At 43.0% G+C, this 21898-nt stretch overlaps 2 protein-coding genes across 3 annotated transcripts in view; one reads left to right on the top strand and one right to left on the bottom strand.

Moving 5' to 3' along the window:
- The first annotated feature begins 55 nt into the window (after positions 1 to 55).
- The window catches only part of LOC119461012 (exocyst complex component 6B), a 25674-nt gene continuing 3831 nt past the window's right edge, over positions 56 to 21898 (top strand). The window contains exons 1-15 of one of the 2 annotated variants that reach the window (XM_037722186.2): positions 56 to 289; positions 1650 to 1815; positions 6914 to 7486; positions 11155 to 11201; positions 11318 to 11438; positions 11511 to 11582; positions 11671 to 11874; positions 11934 to 12043; positions 12143 to 12254; positions 12323 to 12402; positions 12469 to 12526; positions 12583 to 12655; positions 12725 to 12831; positions 13756 to 13897; positions 13962 to 14035. In XM_037722186.2, coding sequence (XP_037578114.1) covers positions 81 to 289; positions 1650 to 1815; positions 6914 to 7486; positions 11155 to 11201; positions 11318 to 11438; positions 11511 to 11582; positions 11671 to 11874; positions 11934 to 12043; positions 12143 to 12254; positions 12323 to 12402; positions 12469 to 12526; positions 12583 to 12655; positions 12725 to 12831; positions 13756 to 13897; positions 13962 to 14035 — 2148 coding nt within the window. In that variant the 5' untranslated portion in view covers positions 56 to 80. Of the gene's footprint in view, positions 290 to 992; positions 1203 to 1649; positions 1816 to 6913; positions 7487 to 11154; positions 11202 to 11317; positions 11439 to 11510; positions 11583 to 11670; positions 11875 to 11933; positions 12044 to 12142; positions 12255 to 12322; positions 12403 to 12468; positions 12527 to 12582; positions 12656 to 12724; positions 12832 to 13755; positions 13898 to 13961; positions 14036 to 21898 lie in introns of those variants that run through there. The other variant, XM_037722196.2, reaches the window with a different exon arrangement.
- The window catches only part of LOC125945223 (uncharacterized), a 2773-nt gene continuing 1180 nt past the window's right edge, over positions 20306 to 21898 (bottom strand). The window contains 1 exon segment of the mRNA XM_049666835.1: positions 20306 to 21564. Within this exon segment, the coding sequence (XP_049522792.1) occupies positions 20908 to 21564 (657 nt within the window). The 3' untranslated portion in view covers positions 20306 to 20907.

Below are 21898 nucleotides of genomic sequence, written 5' to 3'. Positions count from 1 at the left end.
ACGGCGGGTAGCCACATGTCCACTGGGTAGCCGGATACCACCGCTATCAACATCAGCAATAAAACCTTGCAGCTCACTTGATGTTGACAACAGTCGGAAGACGCTCGTGCTACCAGTTTGTCTTCCAAGCCACTGTTCAATCGGGCTTGCGAGGCTCACGTGCGTGTCTCTCAATGGCGGACGATCATATTCTCGACAGTGGAACTGCCCTTCTTAACAAGAGAATACAGCACCACATCTATGAAGTGGAGGCGGTGGATGGTGTTGTAGCTATTTCCCCAGTTGCCAGGTGAGCAGGCCCAGTTTCATTTTTCCGGATAATTTTTTTTTTTTTTTGCAAGACATCCTTGTGCGAGGTCGAAACGCTTGGCACCTGCGTTATGATGCACAAGACGGCAGCAGTCTTGGTTTACTGTGCTGCCTTTCTGGCGCAAAAGAAACAATACCAAGGAGGACTACGGGAACGGCACATGACTGAGCAGTCGTGCATTCGCATTATTTGTGTTGTCATGTACCAGAAAAGCACCAAGAAAGACGACGGCACGCAACTACGCAGTTGTGTACCCTCGTCGTTCTTCGTATTTTGTACTGCCAGAAAAGCACCGCAGTCAAAAAAAAAAAAAAAAAGAAAAAGAAAAGCCTGCGTTATGATTGCTCCTCCGTAGAAGGTAGCAGTTTTCTCCTTTTCAGTTCGCACGTAAGTCTGCGACAGATTGAAGGTGAGTGTTCTGCCTGTTGTGCGTTCCAGCACGGAATGAGAGATCATTCCGCTATTCTAGCCATGAATCCATCCAGCTGATTTGAGTTCGCGCGCCATTAGGTGACAAAACGCTTGAGTGTATTCAGAAGCAGAGAGCAACTACACTTTTATGCAAAAAACAACCGCGGAAAAAGCATGCTTTCTTTTTTTCTGGCTCATTTGGATACCCGACAGCCAATAATAAACAAAAATACATAATCGCCGGTTTCCATTCGGGGCGCTGCGCGCGTTACGTAGGTTGCGGTGCCGTCCGAGGCGTCCTCCTTTCCGTTTTGATGATCGGCCCGCTACGGAGAGCAGTCTACTTTCGTTGACCTGATGAAATGATCGAGAGCAAACCAGAGGCAATTTCGGACCCGTGCACGACAGGTCGACTTGAACATGAGCATCTACTTTTTGAGTTGGAAACGAGTGACTCGAGCAGCGTCGGTCTGGTGCTCAGGTAGACTTTCTGGCACTTGATAGAATCGTTTTGCAGAAAAAAAAAAAAAAAAAAAAAAAAAATACTGTGTCGACGATCGGCAATGTTTAGAATTTCTTCTCGCAGTATTGGCAACGATCGTTCAAGAAAGGCGTCAGTCATGCATGTTAAGCTTTGCAGTCGGTAGATTAAAACTTGCTAAGTGTTGTACTTTATGCTCCAGATTGTTGGTCGTGAAGATGCCGATACTGAAACGCATATAACATTACCATAACAGCAGCTGAAAACGTGTTAACAAATTGTGCACGATACACTACGGACGTAGTTTGTCATCGCGTTTTACAGTCGGGAGCTTCTGGTAAACGACGACTGACAAAAAGGGGGTGTGTACGGTCTGTGCACTCAAAGCAATCAAAGAATGAGAATGGTTGCTCATTACTCACTTTTCGATTTGGATCTTTTGCGCAGGGCTATTTATGATGGAGACGAACACGAGAAGTTCTTGGAAAAATTGGACGCACGCATCAGCGATCACGACAGAGAGATCGAAAAAATGTGCAACTTCCACTACCAGGGCTTCATTGACTGCATCAGAGAGCTTTTGCAAGTACGGAGCAAAGCACAAAAGCTGAAAGTGAGTGTGTTGCTTCACGCTTTATACCAAAGCACGTACATACAATAAGTTGGTACCACAGAGCTCCCGGTCTTCATCACATGCGAGACAGTGTGAACACACCAAACCTGAAATTTTAATTGTATTCGGCTGCTTAATTCTATTGTAATGGTTAAGCGCACACCTTACTGTAGTCACTGCATTACCACTTGGCAATGATTGGTGCATTATATGAGAACATTTACTTAACTGCATGTCCTTTCTCCTGGTTGCCTTTCTCCTGATGGCGCTAAGGGGGGGGGGGGGGGGGGGGGGCGCTTTGGACACCTCCCCCCCCCCACGCACAAAGACACAGTATAAAAATGTATATGCTGTTGCGTAAGCCGACGTCCGAGGGTCCACGAAGGTTCCATGTATTGTGCCGTGCCAGGTGCCAAGAGGAGGAGATATCCAGGGAGATTAGAAAACTGTTTTATATACACTGTACATGGTATTTTACAAGATGGGCTCCATGATATTGGAGCCGTCTACGTGCTAACATCTTTGCATGTGGTAGCGTTTACATCTCAGAGCGTTCTCCATGGTCGAACGTCTCTACATGGTCAAGCGTGCTCTACATGGTGAAGCGTCCCACAACACTCAAGTCCCGCTGTTTTTATCCCTTTCGTTTCCCTCTTTCACTCGACGAGGGAATACACTGTAGTTCTTTAGCCAATCAGCATCTTGGATCAGGTGGCCATATCCCGCACATGATGTGTCGTCGTTTCCCGCCGGGCTCCGCCTCCAATCTTGCTAGGTCGCCCCCGAACACAGGCAGCGGTTGACACCTTGGGAACCGAAGGTTGATGTCGTTCCCCCGGGATTGCCAGACACTGGCCCCTTTCAAGATTCGCCTCTCCATAGCGGTCAGTTCGCGGAACCAGGGAGAGCGGTGGCTGTCTCGAAAGGGCGCCATTTTGGCGCGTCGCAATCGGCGCCGGGCCTCATCGTGGTTCGGGCGGCGCTGGTAATTCACGGAACCGCACCGAAGGGGCGACGCTGCCGTTTAGCGACGCATGAGATAGCCTGGAGACCAACTGCTAATCCCTCAGTCCCAGGTGACAATTCTCGGCCGCGAGAAAGGAGCACCAGATTTGCGCGTCTGAGTCGGCGCCGGCCTCCTTTTGTCCCGAAGGACCGCCAGACACAACAATGCCTAATTAAAAAGTGTAAAACAAAGGTGCTAAACCGCACTTATAAGTAAGGTGTTGTGTTTTCGTAGTTTACTTTGGCGCAAAATTGGGGGTGTTTTTCAGTTTCTTTTTTTTGCACATAATTAGGAGATTATTAAAATTTTCTTCTTGGTGCAATTGAATTAGGAGTTCTTTTTTACTGTTTTGTCTCTTTTAAGGCGTTTTTCACTGTCTAGTTTAGCCCCTGCTCCAGGAACAGCTTTGATTCATAAAAAAAAAAAGCAGTGTAGCCGCAAGAACGTTTCTTATTTACATTGAACATTTTCAATATCAGAATGGCTAAATGGATAGAAGGAGGAGAGGTCCCCATCGAATGGAAATCGGCTAACATCATCCTGATTCCGAAACCGGGCAAGCCTCGAGATATACAAAATCTCGGGCCTATATCCCTGACCTCCTGTGCAGGAAAGCTCTTTGAAAAAGTAGTACAAACTCGACTCGCGGGCCACATGGAGATAAACGACCTTTTTCCCGCGAACATGTTTGGTTTACGTCCAAACATATCTGCGCAGGATGTTTTCCTAGCTTTACAGCAGGAGGTACTACACCCACATATTGGGGCAGATGACAACGTAGTGCTGGCCTTAGACTTGTGGAAAGCCTTCGATACAATATCTCACGAGGTCATTCTGCAGGGCCTGGAGCCAGTGGGCTGTGAGGAGCGAATATATCAATATGCAAAGAGCTTCCTGTGTAATCGTAGGGTGACCATAGGAATAGCATCCACAAGATCGGAACCTTTCACGCTGCTGAACCGGGGTATGCCCCAGGGCTCCCCACTTTCTCCGTTCCTCTTTAGTGTGACCATAAGGAGGTTAGCAACAGAGTTGGAAAGGGAAGCGAGATTAGGAAGTGCCATATACGCGGATGATATCACCATATGTGTCATTCGAGGATCCTACGGTGAAAAACAGGACTTTTTGCAATGGGCAATCGACCAGGTAGAGCTTTTCGCGCGGGAGGCGGGAATGACATGCGCCCCCGAAAAGCCAGAGTTCGTTCGGGTGCGTGCAAGATATGCCAGGTGGGCAAACCGGCCGAGTTCTCACTCTGAACGGACAGGAAGTCCGCGAAGTGCAAACCCTAAAAATTTTGCGGATATGGATTCAACCGAAAGCCAACGCGGAGCATGCGATATGGTTGTTGAAGGGCACGGTGATGAATGTAGCGAAAATGATCCGCAGGGTCACGCGCAGTCGAGAAGGCTTTTCGGAGGACGAGACAATTAGACTAGTGCACGCTTTTGTCATCAGTCGAGTCACGTATAGCATCCCGCACTTAAACACCACCGCACAAGAGATTGAACAGTTGGACATTATAATACGACGAGCATATAAGGCTGTCCTTGGGCTCCCTCAGAGCTCCAGCACAGAACGGATGGAGAAGCTAGGGGTGTACAACACCTTCGAAGAGCACGCAGCATCCGTTTTTGTGTCTCAGAGAGAGAGAGGTTAAGCAAAACCAAACAAGGGAGAACTGTTCTGAACAGACTGGGGTATGCACCTCGTCCGTTTTATAGCGCAGACGATACATTACTTCTCGATAGGGAAATTCGGGCACGTATATTCGTGGCACCAATCCCAAAACATACGAACCCGAAGTACCACGGGGGAAGACGAGAGACTTGGGTGCGAGCATTGCGAGGGAGTTTCGAAGGCAAGCCGGACGTCTACTACACGGACGCAAGTTACTCTGGATGTGGCATACACATCGCAGTCGCCACGTGTCAGGAACGGGTAGTAGGGGCATCAGTGAAAACCGCATGCACGGCAACGGCTGAGGCGACCGCGGTAGCTTTAGCTTTGAAGGACGCCGAATGCAGAGGGACATCCGCGGCTTTCCTCACCGACTCACAGGCGGCGTGTCACCTCTTCCTGTCAGGGGCGGTACCTCGGGTGGTGATTAGGATCATAGGCAATAAGCTATGTAATTTTCACAGCCTCATGTGGTGCCTGGCACACGAAGGCATGGAGGGAAATACGAGGGTGGACCGAATAGCTCGATACTAAATATCCGAGCGTCGGACCAGCCACGTAGGGACTTTCCAACGACTGCGAGAGATATATTGGAACATCAAAGAGAGGAAAGACTGGAGTTAGGCAGGCCCCATCCAAAATTGACCAGACGGCAAGCGACGGACTGGCGCCGACTCCAAACAAACATTTATCCTAATCTACACAAGCTAAGACAAATACATGGCGACGCGTACGCAGACAAATGTCCGTGGTGTGGCGAAAAGCCTACATTGGCACACATCACACTCGTGCGCCAGAAGACCACAAATTTACTAAAAACGAACACACACAAATTTACTAAAAAACACTTTCTAAGGCAGTGGGAGGCATGGCTTGCGGACGAGGAACAGGACAGTCAGCTGGCTCTCCTGGACCAAGCCCAGCGAGCCGCTCAAGCCATTGGGGCCCTGGACTAGGGGCTCCACCCACATTTTTCTTCTTTTTTTGCCTTTTCTCCAATAAAGTTTACTCTCTTTCTCTTATATGAAATTCGCAAATTTTCAAATAAATATGAGTTGTCAATGCCTTTACTGGCAAGTGTTAGGATTTTATCAGATTAATCCGAAGACAATGTATCCTACTTATAATAAAGCTTTTCAGAAATAATTTGGCTTGGCTCTTTATAAGTGCAGACCACAGCTGGTGATCCAGTTACCATTGTCATATTGAGTCCAGCAGCAATCAAACCTTGCACTTAGTGGCCTGTGAAAAAAAAAAGAAGTAAATTTTGCAGCTAGACGAAAGTAAGTCGAAGCACTGGTATGCAACATCACCTAAATTGACACAGACACTAATACCAAGCGTGATGGGGGTGTCGTAGAGTTTTCTCACTATAACACCTAGAGGGTAATCTGGCGCCGCCGCCTAAAGAGCACTGTGCCGTCATGGGAATGAGGGGATATGTGTCTGCGAGGCTTGTGTTGGCTGGTGTGCAATGAAGCTTCATCTAAAACGTGAATATGGCTACACAAATAATGCGTTCTTAAAGTAAAATTTTTGCGCTGCTGAGCACGAGGTTGTGGGATCGAATCCCGGCCGCGGCGGCTGCATTTCGATGGAGGCGAAATGCAAAAACACTCGTGTGCTTGCGTTGTAGTGCATGTTAAAGAATCCCAGGTGGTCAGAATTAATCCGGAGCCCTCCACTACGGCGTGCCTCATAATCAGAACTGGTTTTGGCACGTAAAACCCCAGAAAGAAGAAGAAAATAAAATCTTCATAAAAGGCTTTCATTCACCCATATTACATCTCTCAATAAAGTTTACTCACCTACAATGCAGGATGAAGTGAAGAAAAGCAAGAACAGACAAGTTGTTCCAAAGCGAGCAAGAATGTTGTTGTCTGTCCTCCAACTTTAGTGGCCAGCTGATACTTTTTACGCTTCATATAATTGTACATCCAATAATAAGTCCTCAAAATTAAACAGAACATGTTTTTGTGTAATAATAAGCTGAAACAGCTTTTCAGCAGGAAATGAGTCATTGTGACAGACAGAACGGTGCTAGCCAGGCGCGTCTTCAAGGCGTCCTGCCTCTCCGAGATCGATGTAAATCCGAAGTCGCAATATATCGGCATTCCCATGCATACCACAGCGCGGCAGCGCCAGATTTCCCTCTAGGTGTTATGTTGAGAAACTCTATGGGGAGTGTAGATCATTGATCGAGTTGAAAACTCTGATGTTAACCGCATTGTAAATGGCAAAGCTATGAAATAGCTTTGGTGAAGTGTTAACATAATGATTTTATTAAAAGTAAAGGAAGACGTTTGTGAATTATTAATTCAGGGATAATTTGTGACGAATACTGAAAATGCTTAAAGCTGAATTTGGTGGGAATCTATCTTAGAGGCCCATATGTAACTTTTTTTCTTCCAGAATGAGGTGACCAGAACAGACCAAGAGTTGCAAGAAACAGCAAAGCGTGTCTTGCAGCGGGCTGATGAGTTAGTCAAGTATGGTCACATTCAAAGTAACATTGCCTGGACAATTGGAAGCCTAAGTGTGTGTCTTCCTGTGCTTGATGTTTACGCCAAATTAATGGAACAGATGAAAGAACGTCGGTACTACCCAGCACTTAAAACCATTGAACAGCTAGAGCACACATATTTGCCCCGAGTATCACAGCATCGATTTGCTCAGTCCATGGCAGTGTGTATACCACGGCTGCGTGACCGTATAAAGGAAGCATCTTTGTCAGAGCTTAAAGATTTCCTTGAGAACATCCGCAAGCATTCAGGTCGCATTGGCGAGGTGGCATTGAACCAGGGCTGCAAGCAAGAGCTGGACCAGGATGAAGATATGAGTGCGCAAGACTTGGTAGATTTCTCACCGGTGTACCGCTGCCACCACATCTACAGTGTACTGGGAGCGCGGGATACATTTGAAGCTTACTACCGCCAACAACGAAAGCACCAGGCTCGGCTTGCCCTCCAACCACAAATGAACATGGTATGACATTTTTGGGCAAAGGTTGCGCTAGCTTAGTTCACACCTGGTGTAGTTTGCTTACGTGTGCTAAATGGTTGTCTTTTATTCTTTTCCTTTTATGTGTACTCAGTGTTAAGTGACTGTTTTTATTACATACTTTGCATTTGTGCGGTCTTCAATGTGTATCCTTTTGCTCAGAAAACGTTTTATCAATATTGAAAAAAAAAAAAAAAATTGCTAAGTTGTAATGCTTCTTTTTTTCTACGCTTCTCAAAAGTTAGCTCAAATTTGCATAATGATATCACAAGAACATTGCAATTACATATAGGCATTCTGCACACCTTAAAGAAGAAATGTACAAAATTTCGCTGGAATAAGTTGAATAGAACTGTAAAAGAAAGTGTGCACTAACTTAGAAAATTGCTGAAAATGCAAAAGGAGGAAACTTCAATTGAAAGTTTGAAATACATGTATTCATAGAAACTGAAGTTTTCAGCATGGAATTTTCGAAGCAGAAAAATAGTACGTCAGTGATTTTCTTTCTAGACAAGGAAGCAGAATGTTCAAAGGTTTGAAAACAATCTAAAGCAAAAAATCGGAAATTGTCAAAAAAAAAAAAAAAAAAACATTTTCCCACCTGCATCTCCCCTTAACATCCCCAAGCTGGCACAATGGACCTGAGCGATGTGTAGCTGAAGGGTCTGAATTAATTTTGACTACCTGTTTTCTTTTTTAACATGCTAAAAAACAAAAACAAAAAAGGTGCATGAGCATTTTGACTTTCTGCCCCCATCGGAATGCAGCCTTTTTGGCCAAGAACTTAACCTGTGATCTTGCGCTTGGCAGCAAAATGCCATAGCCACCAGGCCTCCGCAGCAGCTTTTTGTATGAAGTTTAAGCTCAAAACAAACCAAGATATTTTTTACTAATGATGAGCAGGAATGATGCTAACATGAAAGGGAATTGTTTTGAAATCAACTGAGTTTGTCTAAAAGGCACAAATCTGATTTTAAAATGTATAACCTTATTGTGGAGGTTAAACTTATAAGTAAATATTGGCAGATTGTCTTCTAAGAAACTGTAATACCCGTGTCACATGGGCACACTTGGAAGGCCTTCCAGTCGATGGCCTTTGAAATGCCACAACTCTATCGGCTCAAAGGAGTTGTGGCCAGTGCTACACGGCACTTTTGAAAAGCCATTGAGTGGTTCAGGCGCTTCTCACAAAAAAATTGTGTGGTGCTGCGGATCTTTATTTTCGTTTTCGTGTCACCAAAAGTTAAATATTAAATCCACTTAAAAGCACAAAAAGAATTTTTATTTTGTGCTTAAACATTTTAATAAATTGTTCTATACATTGTTATACACATATGTTTAGTTTTTAAGCTGTTGAGTAGCGAAACTGGCAACATTTGCACCGCTTGATGTGGCTGCCGTTGCTCAAACCATTGGGCTTTCGATAGAGTTGTAGGGTGCTCCGTTGACTCGAGAGACTGTTGACTCGGTGGCCTTCGAAACCGCCCGTGTAGCAGCTCGAACTTGACATTTGAGTCAACGAACTATTGGTTGGAAGGCCTTTCAAATGCTCGTGTGACACGGGTATAAGACATTTATGGGCACCACTAGGCCAAATAACAGAGCTCCTTAGTTTGATGCATTATGAAAGCTGAATATTGCTACATTGCGAAAGCTGAAAATATTTACGTGGGGCCACTTTAAGATGACACGTCCATGAAAAGATAAATTTAGAAACTAAAACAAACCAGGGGATCCGGGCAATGGATCTGGATCATGCGAATAATATTTCTAGACAAATAAAAATGGGTTGAAGTGTACATAGCTGCACTTCCCACTCATGGCTCACAGCTTACTGATATCCTTGAATAGAAGAGTATATACTCCCTTCAGGTGCTGCATGTACAATTGTAAGGCGAAGAAAACATCGCAAGAGTACTAATGAAAGTAATGCTGTAATAAGTATGTCACATACATCATAAGACACTTCTGATTGCAGCCGTGCTTAGTTTATTAATATGCACCGCATGTGTTTGCAAAAAGAGTTACAAGATATATTTCTGGCATGTTTTCTACGATACTAGTGCATTGTTATATAGCAAGTCCTCTTCTTTCTTTGTTCTCAAAAATAGTGATTTGGCCTAGTCAAATTTCTGAACTGGCTTGCTGTTTTCCTGGCACACTCAGTTGACATGCTTCATGGTTAAAGTATTTTTGAGAGCTCTGCCATGGAGTTCGTATTTGTGAAAACAGCAAAACTCTCTTAAAATTACAGAATTCAAAATCTGCTCTGCTGCTGCATGTCTTTCATGGTGCTAAAGATGTAAAAAAAACAAAAGGCAATTTTTTTAACAAACAGAATTGGCACCTAAAGGGGGTATAATCAGTGAACTCTACCAGTACTAACCTATGGGCCTGAAATTTTGAGGATAATGAAGAAACTGGATAAGCTAAGGACTGCATAACGGGCAATAGAATTAAAAATGATAGGTGTAACATTAAGAGACAGGATTACGGCAATATGGATACCAGTGAATAGAGCAGATACCAGCGGTCTGTTAGAGTGAGAGAATGGGGGTGCCACGGTAAGGGAAATATAGTCGAGGATGGCAGAGGATTACGTGGTATGATGAAATTAAGAAATGTGCAGGCATAAGATGGAGTCAGATGGTGGAAAGACAGCGGTAATTGAAGATCACTGTGTCAGACCTTTGTCCTGCTGCGGATATAAAACAGATGGTGATGAAGCTGCAAAAACTGCTTAAAATTTAAACAAAAGCCTACCATATGTCCACCTCCGCGGAAGAGCCCACCCACCAGCAACGCCACAGCTCGCACCTACAGCATAGAAATAGGCCAGCAGTGACTGCAAACTCCTCTGGGATTCCCATGAAACGGAGTGTGTGAAACCACCTCTGGAAGTGTGACACATGAAAAACGTATAGAGAGAGAGTGAGAAATGAGGTGGGGGTTGTGACATACACATCACGTGGACCCTTGGCTACGATATGGGGGAATGCAGTGGAGGAGTGCCACTTGCAGACATTGGCTGCGGCAATTGGAGAGAGCCTCTGCTGCAGGGAAGGTAGCTCACTTCCCAATACCATCACCTCTAAACATTTCATTTGCTTCTCTCTTTAATACTGTTACTAAACCTTTAAAAAATGTTTGTGGTGGAACACTATCTGGATGGCGCTTTACAATTTATAATGTATAACTGCTACACTTCAGCTTGGTGATGACAGTTGCCTGGCTCTCCGATGTCTGCAGAACTATACCACATTATGTGGCAGGAATTAGCCAGAAATGTAGCACTTAGTCATGCAGATTGTTTACTGTGCCATTGTCATATATATGAACAATGTGGCCTCATACAGAGCATAGCAGCATTAGAGGTCGAAATCTTGTCTCCCAGTACATGGTGGTGTCATGATTTGTAGGATTACTATCACAGTATTTGGTTGACTGTCATTGCACTTCACACCGTCAGTAACGTTGCAGTGGTAATGCCCACACTCGACCGCCACATATTTGTTCCTAGATGCTATATTATTTTTAGTTTGTAATGTGTAAATATTCTGGGTTTTATTGTGTGTTCAGTGTCGTTAATTGTTTGCTTGACTATTGTCGTGGGAATCTAAATATGCTGGTTCTAATACATTCACAGTTTTCAGCACGAGACAAGTGATGGATATCGTAAATATTTTGCGGAAATTGTTGGGTGAGTGATGCCAGCAGTGCAGAGTCTTAGTAGGAAAGATAATTACGAAAACAATTATTCTATTTATATACCGTATCAGACAGCGTGTCATTCATGCATAATTTTTATGTTCTTAGGTTCTTTGTTGTTGAGGACCACATTTTGAACACAGCAAGCGGCCTTGTGAATCAGGCATACCTGGACCAAGTCTGGGAGAATGCTTTATTAAAGATAACAGCAGCATTAAGGACACACACTGTAAGTAGCCTGCTAAGATCTTGTACTGTATTGAGTGTGCAGACAGTTTGTTTGGGATCTGGTTAATTCCAGGCCTACTGCACAGAAGCCAGCCTGATGCTTGAGGTTAAGAAACTCATTCTCCTGTTCAGCGAAACACTACGGGTAAGGTGTATCTAGGCAGATTTTGAACTCTGTGGAACTACTTCAAACTCTCCCCCAACTCTTCTTTTTTTCTCTTTCTCTCTTGCAGAGCTATGGATACCATGTAGACCCGGTGCACAATTTGCTGCTTGAGATACAGGAACATTACAACGAGATCCTTATGAAGCACTGTGTTCAGACCTTCCGTAGCATCTTTGATGATGACTCTTACCACCCTATTGAAGTTGCAACAGAGGAGGAGTACCAGAATGTGGTGGCCATTTTCCCATTTCGAGATGAGGCATTGGAGCAAGTATGTGAGGTTATTGTAGTCTGTAGCAGGAAAGTGTATATAGTACTGTTACATTCCAGGCACCATTTCCAAAGAAGTTCCCATTTTCACGGTTTGTACCCGGCATTTTTGATGAAGTCAAAGGCTTCATTCGTGAATGCCTCAAGTTTTCTGAAGACCTCAATGTCAGGTGTGTGCTAGCGAGAGAGAGAGAAAATAATTATAATAAAAAGAAATAAAAAAATTAACAGGCATAACCATTGCTGGTCTTTTGGTGTTGCACTTGCAGTCAAACTGAAGTTGAGGACATGGTGCGGAAAGCCACCAACCTACTACTGACCCGAACACTAGGCGGTTGCCTCTCGTCGCTCATAAAAAAACCAAATGTTGGTCTTCTGCAGGTGTGTACAAAGGGCCAATCTCAGTTGCATCTTTTAAAGTGTGTAACCTGTTTTGTCTTTTGCTTTAGCTAATACAAATCACGATAAACACAAACTACCTTGAAGATGCTAGTGTGTACTTGGAGCAGTTCATCTCTTCCATTTTCAAGTGAGTATCACCCTGGAAATGTAGCTGTGTGCTCATGAGATGTTCAAGGGAACCTTTGTTTTTCAGTCGGTGGTGTGGCGACAGCCATCATGTGGCTAAGCTCCAAGGGAGGACAATGTTCAAGGTAAGAAAGAGTGGATGTCAGTGCCAAGTGACAGTGTGTGCTGAAATAAAATGCAGGATGCCCGAAAAGATGCAGAAGACCAAATTTATGAACAGCTGAAGGCCAAGATAGGGGAATTCTTGGAACTGGGTGAGTTGCAAGGTAGTGAGGGTGTAAGGGAGAGGAGGCAATTGACTGGTATTTTGTTCTCCTATTCAGCCCATTATGACTGGCTTCTGGTTGAACCTGAGGGCCAAGCCAGCAATTACATGATGGACTTGATTGCATTCTTAAACAACGTGTTTCAAGCATTCACAAATCTGCCGGTATGTATTTTACACAAGTGTGCTTCACTAATTGAAAAAGATATATCTGTTTGCTAAAGAAAGGTAATCTCAGGCTAAGACTGCTGTAAATTGTAGTGTGCTAGAAATCACAGTGCAATTACTTTGGTGTAAATTGCATGTACAGCTCTTTTACTCAGCTTTCCGCACTTGCGTGAAGATGTTTCAGCTCTCATTTTTTACTGCTAATGTTAAATTCGAGACAGCAGGCAATGTGCATGACTGTGGCTTTCTGGACGGTTAATACATCTTGGTGCAGTTTCTTGCAATATTGACAGATAAATAATACACAATGTTTTTTGCTATATTTGTTCAACAAGGCCCATAAAAATGCAATGGGTATTCCTGGTATCATATATTTTTTAGAAAAAATTGGCGCGACATGCAGTTCTATGAAAAAATTCCACACTTTTAAAAATGTTTTCTAAATTTGTCATAGCAGTTAAGGGGTTAGTCATGCCTGTAGAGTTTGAGTTGTGCACATCAGTTTATTTTGAGCATTACCATTGAGTATGTTTGATGCCCAACTGATGTACAGATCTCTTGGAATATATGGCTATGTTCTATCACTGAACTCGTGTACCGTTAAAAAACCCCAGGTGGTCTAAATTAATCTGGAGTCCCTCACTACGGTGTGCCTCATAATCAAATCATGGGTTTGGCACGTAAAACCCCAGAACTTAATTATTTTATTACTGAGCTTGAAATAGAAGCAAGTTTGGTTGGATGGCTAGATTCCAGCGGGAGTGCAATGTAAAGACACGTGTGCACTTACCACAGGTAGTCGAAATTGAGAGCTGTTGACTGTGGCATCCACTATAGTCAAGTTGTAGCTGCAGGATGTAGAGAAATGAATAATGCGCGAATGAGCATTCCCTGTCTACAACATTGCTTGCATACGTGCAGGACAAGGTGGCTCAAACAGCCTGCATGACTGCCTGCCAGCACCTTGCCACATCTCTATTGAACATCCTCACCTCGGACGATGTCAAGTACATTTCCATGGGTGCTTTGCAGCAGTTCAACTTGGACGTCATCCAGTGTGAACGTGGGTAACTGACACCATGCAGGAGTAGAACTAACACTAACAGCTGTCTTCTATGCGTTTACAGAGTTCGCCAGCTCCGAACCAGTAAAAGGCTTCAAGGAGGGCGTGCTGCAGATGTTCTTTGTGGAACTGCGCCAGGTGCGTCAGAAAAACAGTGCTGTGAGCTTTCGTTTGCTGCTGCCTGTCTAGCATTTGAAGGCTGATTGATGTGCTGGAAGTCTTGTATAGCAGGTTCTTATTTTGTTACTGTGCATTTTGTATGGACCCTCCTGCTTCACAGTGGTCTGCAGTATTGTAAAGTAAAATAAATTTGTTGGACATTTTGCTAGAGATGAAAGTACAGAAACACAGCAGTAACTGGGTACTAGTGGTCATAACAGTATAACTTATTACTTCTAATACAACTTATACTCAGGCTTTCTGCTGAGCAGAGAGAGAGAGACTAGTTTGTAATGAAAAAGTGAACTCAAGCCCACAGCTCAGCATGGCTTCTAAACCTCTGCGCGAAACCTTCGTAAAAGTACTTTTTGGACTTATCCCTTTGCACCAAGCTGCGACTGTTCATATTACCTTTGAGAGAATTCTGCGACTAGGTAGCTGCTTTTTTTTAAATATTAATACATGGAGAGAGAATGCTGGTCAATAAGAATGACATTCTACTGTGCTAAACATTGTTAAATGAAAATGTTTCATATTTTTTCAAAATGTTCAACTGGGATAGTCCAACCACTTATAGTTTTAGGAGGGTTTTATAATTTGGTGCATACTGCCAATGTACCATCCGTATTACCATACAGCTCTTCGCTCATCTAACATTCATCCACTTCAGTGCAGCGGTAGAATGAGTCACTATAGTTATTATATTGTTTCATCAATTCATTATGCTACCTCTCCAATAACGAGAAGAAAGGAAACCAAGGGCCCCAATTTTTTACTTTCGCCGACCAATCCTTTACTCGTAGTCACCATGCTCTAAACATTGCACCTTTTTACACACATACCATCTTTCCAACACACAATCGATCTTGGGAATTGATTACCTGGTACAACTTGCTCATTGTTATTGTTAGAATTCCTGAACACTCTAACATAGTATAGCAAATGTATAATTAGGCATGTTACCCATGTGACATTTTTCTTACCAAAATTTGTTTCATTGCCTTGCATTTTTATTGTGTAATAATATTGTACACTGTACAATTTCAGTTACTTTCGTGTCATTAGACAGTTTTAGAATAGCGTACGTTAAACGTAAACACCTTTGTGGGACGTTACGGCGCGCATCCTTTCAAGGCTTTTAGTTTAGCTTACAAGAAGGCAAACGTAAGGAAGACGTTATAAAACAGGGCGCCATCTGGTGCCTCGTGCCAAATGCATCCAAGCCAAGACAATCCATTAGCAACTATCCTGTTTTTGCTATGCGGACGCGTCTCATTAGGCCTACGGGTGCCGGAACCGCTGAACAATCAGAAATTGGACACGCTATGTACTCAAAACTAACATTTCAGGTGAGTTTAGAGAAAGCGAAAGCCCATTTCTATAGTTACTGGTGATCTACGTGAGTAAGAGCGCAACCATCACGAGAATTCATGCTGAAGCGGGAGCCAGTGGTGCCGCCATAATTGGCAACATTATTTCTTAGCGTCCGTAAACATTAGGAATGTTAAACTCTCCAAATAATGTTTGTTAACATAGTGCACGTAAACCGCAGAAACCGATTAACGTTCAGAGCATGCGCAGTGATGAAAATGCCATTTTTTTACGTACGTAATGCGTTTACCTTTGCTTGCTAACGCTAAACTAAGGCTGTCTATTATTCAATGTGTGTATATACTTTTTTTTGTACTTCATGCCCACTCATGCTATAACCCAACAGGGCTGCAGTATGTATAAATATGCAAACCGGTATATTTTGTCCTCAAATGCCAGATTTTTAGAGTTTGCTTATAATTGTCATATTGACACCCATAATTTTACATCTAGTTTTGGGCAAATCAGATTTCAAAAGAGTACAGATACTTATCACTAAGTAATTTTTCAGACCTGTTGATTATATGGACCTACCTGCGCATCAACAAGAGCTTATAGAACCAATGTTTGGCTGCAGCTACGTGAATATTTCATGAATAAATTTTATAAAAATTTGTGTGTGACGTAGATCATTCTTGTTGCAACTATAAAGCAGAGGGTTTTTTCACCCCATATGTGCAGAACAAAGTCTTTGAAACTGCTAAACAATTAATATCTGAAGTAATCAAGCAATTGTTTGTATTTATCACATCCTAAGCTTGGCAGGCCTGCAAACTGCACCGCTCTATTTAGTTGGACCGTTCAAAAGTGTTGCCTCACATAGTCGCCAACTAATCTACAAAATCCAATGAGCTGCAACTAAACACCACACAGCCTTTTATTTATGACTAAGGTTCCGTGTTTTTGGAGTTTATCTTTCTTAAAATTCGGAGGGTGCTTTTCGGAGTTTAATTTCTGGCGGAAATTCGGAGTTTATCGGAGTTTATTTCTTGTAAATCCCCAATTCTCCGAAATACGGAGTTAAATTTTGCAGTATTCTCAATACTCCAAAATCTTAGATGAAATGATATCTGAACCCGAAAACATCAGAACACACGAACCGTATTTTTGTTGTCTGGGAAGGCTTGAACGCACAAACACATAAACACACAAGCACAAATACTTGAATACGAAACACCTACGTTTGCGTGCATTACAACATTAAAGCTTGTTGTAATTGATGCAATCATACTTTACGAGCTTGCTGTCACTGATGGAAGCACGCTCCTTTCGATTGATGATTCTCAGATTTGAAAATGCCCTTTCAACGCTTGCGCTATAGAAGACTCTGCGCGCAGCGCAAAAGCACTGGCCACTGGACAGTGTGAAGTCCCCAAGCGACAGGGTTTCAACAATGTTACTGATTAATTAGCTCTGATAGTTCGTAAAATCACTTAGTTGGCTCATGTCGTCCGTTTCAAGAAACACTAACTTTTAAAAAGTAACTTAAACTAACTTAATTTTTTTAAAGCTAACTTAAAGAAACACATTTAGATTCTCAATTTGAACACTATAGGGTCATTCCATGCGAAATGTCCCAGCCCAAAAAGCGACCATCGTTGATTTTCTTGAAAAAAAATTGGGCTAGATGGATATTGTGTGAATAAGGGTTCACCAAAGTATTTTGGTCGAAAAAAAATTTTCGATCACGTGAGCACTCTTCGAATTTTCCGCGAAGACGCATTAGTTGGTTGGAGGTAAACTTTTTTTATTCAAGTCTGAAACTAAGTGTAATAACAAATTTTAATTTGGAGTATTCTAGAGGCATCCCTCTTTCATATAATGTGATAACTGAATGCATTTTAGAATTTATCGCGTTTATTTGGCTCAGTAAAAAAGCAAGAAATGTTGCGTTTTAAGAAATTTTTTCACATAAACTGCGCAAACTTTTCAACCCCAATATTTTTTCTGCCTTTTTGCATGTTGCCATAGTGTATGCTAAAAATAATTTGAAATTCTCAAGGCATATATTTTTTTAGAAAAACACCTCCAAAGTTGGCAAAAAATGGATTTTTTGCGAGATTCAGGCGACATTTAAGCCTTAAGGCCCTCCAGATAAAAATATGTCAGATAGCTCAATATGCGCACAGATCTCTTAGCTTGTGATTTAGAAATTTTTATTCGAGTAAATTTTGTTTGAAGCGAGAAAAAAAAATTTTGAAGTCAGCAATCAATGTCATCAGTAGGCACTGCGTTCGTGCCCCCGCTCCCCTCGTTGTCCGCTCGTTGTCGGCGGCGCGTCGCCGTCTGCCGACGGCGGCTAGTATATGGGGTGGTCATTTTTAAGATTTATGTAATTTTTTAAAATCGCCTGTAGCAGATATAATTCTAGTCATTGAGCTGGATTCTTCAGATGCGGACAATACTTGCATGAGAAATCGAAATGCATATTGAATTAATAAACAAACAACTGCTAATTACCTAAATAATTTCTTCATGGTGCATATTGCAATTTACGAATTGCAGCTGCCGAGTTTGAAAGACACATCCACTTGAAATTAATTTCCACGATGGCACTAATGTTGAGATGTTATTTCCTAAAGTGTGGGACGAAATAGGTGGGCGTTCCGGTTATTTTTGTCCTTCAATGCACAAATTAGCATTTTGTTAAATAATTCGACGTTTCGCCCAAAAGTCGAAGCATCAATTGCCATAGCAAATTAGTGGACAGCTATAGGAAATTAGGAAATTTGCAGGCGCAAGTTGAGAATGAGCTAGTGCAAGAAAGGAGTAATTGGAGATCGCAGGGAGAGGCCTTCGTCGTGCAGTGGACATAAATATAGGCTTATGTTGATGATGATAGGACGTAAGGATACTAGTTTTATCGGCCGTGTAAAATTGTACACATAGGCATACTAAGTAAATTAACAAGCATGGTGATACGCGTGTACACGCAAACATGAACACATCTCACTCGACCGCGGGAAGTCGCTGTCAAAACGCTGGGGTGAGGCAGCGCGGCAACAGCACTGAGCGAATTGACCTTCGTGCTGGCACTCCCATCAACGCGAACTAAGCTGCGAAAATACAGCGCAGGGTGGACTCGGTCCACGACGCAGATCGCTTTCAAGATACAAGCCACCCGGAGTAGAACCCCCCCCCTCCCTACTCCCCACGTAGAAGGGAGAAGCCCTCTACTCTGGGTGCTGCTGCCATGCTGCCTCACCCCAACGTTTTGACAGCGAGTTCCCGCGGTCATCGAGTGAGAGGTGTACGTGTTTACTTGTGCACGCGTGTCACCACGCTTCTTAATTTACATAGTATGCCTATGTTTACAAGTTTATACAGCTGATAAAACTACTATCCTTGCGTCCTATTATCATCATCATCAGCAGCAGCCTATATTTATGTTCACTGCAGGACGAAGGCCTCTCCCTGCGATCTCCAATTACTCCTGTCTTGCGCTAGCGGATTCCAACTTGCACCTCCAAATTTCCTGATTTTCCTAGAGCTGTCTACTAATTTGCTATGGCAATCGATACTTCGCTTTCAAGCGAAACTTCGATTTATTTAACAAAATGCTAATCTGTGCATTGAAGGACAAAAATAAACGGAACGCCCACCTATTCGTCACACTTTAGGAAATAAAATCTCAACATTAGTGTCATCGTGGAAATTAATTTCAAGTGGATGCATTTTTCAAGGTCGGCGGCTGCAATTCGTAAATTGCAATATGCGCCATGAATAATTAGGTAATTAGCAGTTATTTGTTTATTAATTCAATATGCATTTCGATTTCTCGTGCAAGTATTGTCCTCGTCAGAACAATCCAGCTCAATGACTAGAATTATGATATCTGCTACAGGCGATTTTTAAAAATTCCATAAATCTTAAAAATGACCACCCCATATACTAGCCGCCGTCTGCTGGTCGGCAGATGGCGACGCCGACAACGAGCGGACGACGAGGGGAGCGGGGCACGAACGCAGTGCCTACTGATGATATTGGTTGCTGACTTCAAAAATTTTTTTCTCGCTTCAAACAAAATTTACTCCAATAAAAATTTCTAAATCACAAGTTAAGAGGTCTGTGCGCATATTGAGCTATCTGACATAATTTTATCTGGAGGGCCTTAAGGCTTAAATGTGGCCTGAATCTCGCAAAAAATCCATTTTTTGCCAACTTTGGAGGTGTTTTCCTAAAAAAATATATGCCTTAAGAATTTCAAATTATTTTTAGCATACACTATGGCAACATGCAAAAAGGCAGAAAAAAAATATTGTGGTTGAAAAATTTGCGCAGTTTATGCGAAAAAATTTCTGAAAATGCAACATTTCTTGCTTTTTTACTGAGCCAAATAAACGCGATAAATTCTAAAATGCATTCAGTTATCACATTATATGAAAGAAGGATGCCTCTAGAATACTCTAAAATAAAATTTGTTATTACACCTAGTTTCAGACTTGAATTAAAAAAATTTACCTCCAACCAACTAATGCTTCTTCGCAGAAAATTCAAAGAGCCCTCACGTGATCAAAAAATTTTTTTCGACCATAATACTTTGGTGAAACCTTATTCACACAATAGCCATCTAGCCCAATTTTTTTCAAGAAAATCAACGATGGTCGCTTTTTGGGCTGGGACGTTTCGCCTGGAATGACCCTATACCAAAACGATTCACTGGTGTACTCCATGGAGTGCATCGAAAAGGTTCCTCTTAACTGTCTGTCTCCACGTTTCAGCTACAGCAGCGTAGTATCCATCAAGGTTGGTGACAGTCATTGAGCGGTCATACGTCTCTCGCTCCATGTGCGACAAGCCCTTTATTAAATGTGCGATCGGTGTGGTCTACGAGATACTGTTGACGTGAGGTAAAGTTTATATCGGCCAAACCGGCCGGTGTATCAATGACTGCATAGAACATGCCCTTTCGATATAGTACGGAACAGGGTCATATTGGCCGTTAAATTCGGAGTGTATCGGATAAATTCAAAATGTCAAAAATTTTACCGGCGAGTGTTTATCGGATTTTTTCGGATTTATCCGAAAACACGGAGCCCTATTTATGACCCGTAGTTGTACTAAGGCATTGCACTGCAGTCCCAGAGCAGACGACGCGACTGCGCTGTTGTGCGCGTACTTGTGGAGAGAAACTTGCGCTCGTATTAGAGATGGAGCTGTGAAATAAATGCGCAGGTTGCACTGGTGTTTGTTCATGATGTACAGGGGTGATGGGAAGAAACGCAAACAGTGCTGGCGCGATGTTTTCATCTTGCTGTGACCCTGGTGGGAATAAAAAGATGCTAGAATAGTTTTATTCTAGTGGCTTCTAGTTATCATGCAGGCTACAACCACTCGAAAAGAAATTCGAAATATCAGAGAATGTAGGTGCCGCACTGTTCGCGTTTCTTTCCATCCCCACAGTACATTGAAAGCAAGCAACACGAGACATATTGTGAAAACTGGACCTTTCACTTAGGCCCCCAGCTGTGAGATCAAGCTCACAGTTTCAGGGTCTTTCGTGACAGTGGCTTTATTGCGAACACTTTGGCAACGTCTTGTTTGTCTGTCACTTTCAGAGCGAAATTGGTGAATATTGGGCGAAAGAACTTCGTAAGCAACAATTTGAGCAAATTCTGTTGGTGCCCTGGCTTCGAACACATCAAAGCTTTGTGCTCGCGGAGGATTTCGGTAGCATTGTTCACAGCCTCCTTTAGAGGGTGATGCATACGCCTTCTTCTTGCTAGAAGAACTTCGACCAACTTCTGTAGTGCGTAGAGAACATCTAGAAGTTGTGCGGACGGGTAAAGAAGTCCACCGCGGTCTTGGTGTTTAATGAGCGAGTCCGATGGTGTCGAGGCGTTTGGCTTTGTTAAGAGTGCGTAGCACTCCTCATATTCGAAGTTTTCTCGTACGGCTCTTGCGAGGTAGCCACCAACCATAGCCAATGCGGCCACATCTGGAGTGGGAAGTAGAGGCTTATCTCGGTTTAGTCGCTCTATGAGCTCTCTACGTGCATCTGCAGGGAATTCCTCGCTGGTTTGCTCCCTTGTATTTTTCTGTTGCGGCAGCGTTGACAAGCAATCACTCTCTTCTGCTGCCATTATGTTGCTTGTACTCGACGCCGATGCGATACCGGTCCTTGAGGGAATATACCCCTTCATCCAACGATGTTTTTACATAGTGACCCGATATTTCAGAACGATTCAGTTTTAGCCTTTTTAAACGACATCGACATTTTGCAAGTTCTTCGCCCAAGAGATTCGTAGCGGCATCCTCTTTCAGAGGACGCTGCTGCGACCGCATATTTGAAATGCACTCTCCTCCAGGCCCTTGCTTCTAAGGGTCTCTGTGAGGCAGTAGTGCCTTGTATCTCTTACAAGTTTTTATACTATATTATATTCATTGTACCCCTATCACGTCATTGTCATGATCTTATTAATTTTGTCTTTTACGCACCTTTAGTGCGCAGGATTTTAGGCCCCTTTACAG

Source organism: Dermacentor silvarum, chromosome 1 (assembly GCF_013339745.2).
Source record: "Dermacentor silvarum isolate Dsil-2018 chromosome 1, BIME_Dsil_1.4, whole genome shotgun sequence".
Classification (NCBI taxonomy): Eukaryota; Metazoa; Arthropoda; class Arachnida; order Ixodida; family Ixodidae; genus Dermacentor; species Dermacentor silvarum.
Note: the sequence above shows the minus strand (reverse complement) of the source record. Positions and strands in the feature narration are given on the sequence as shown.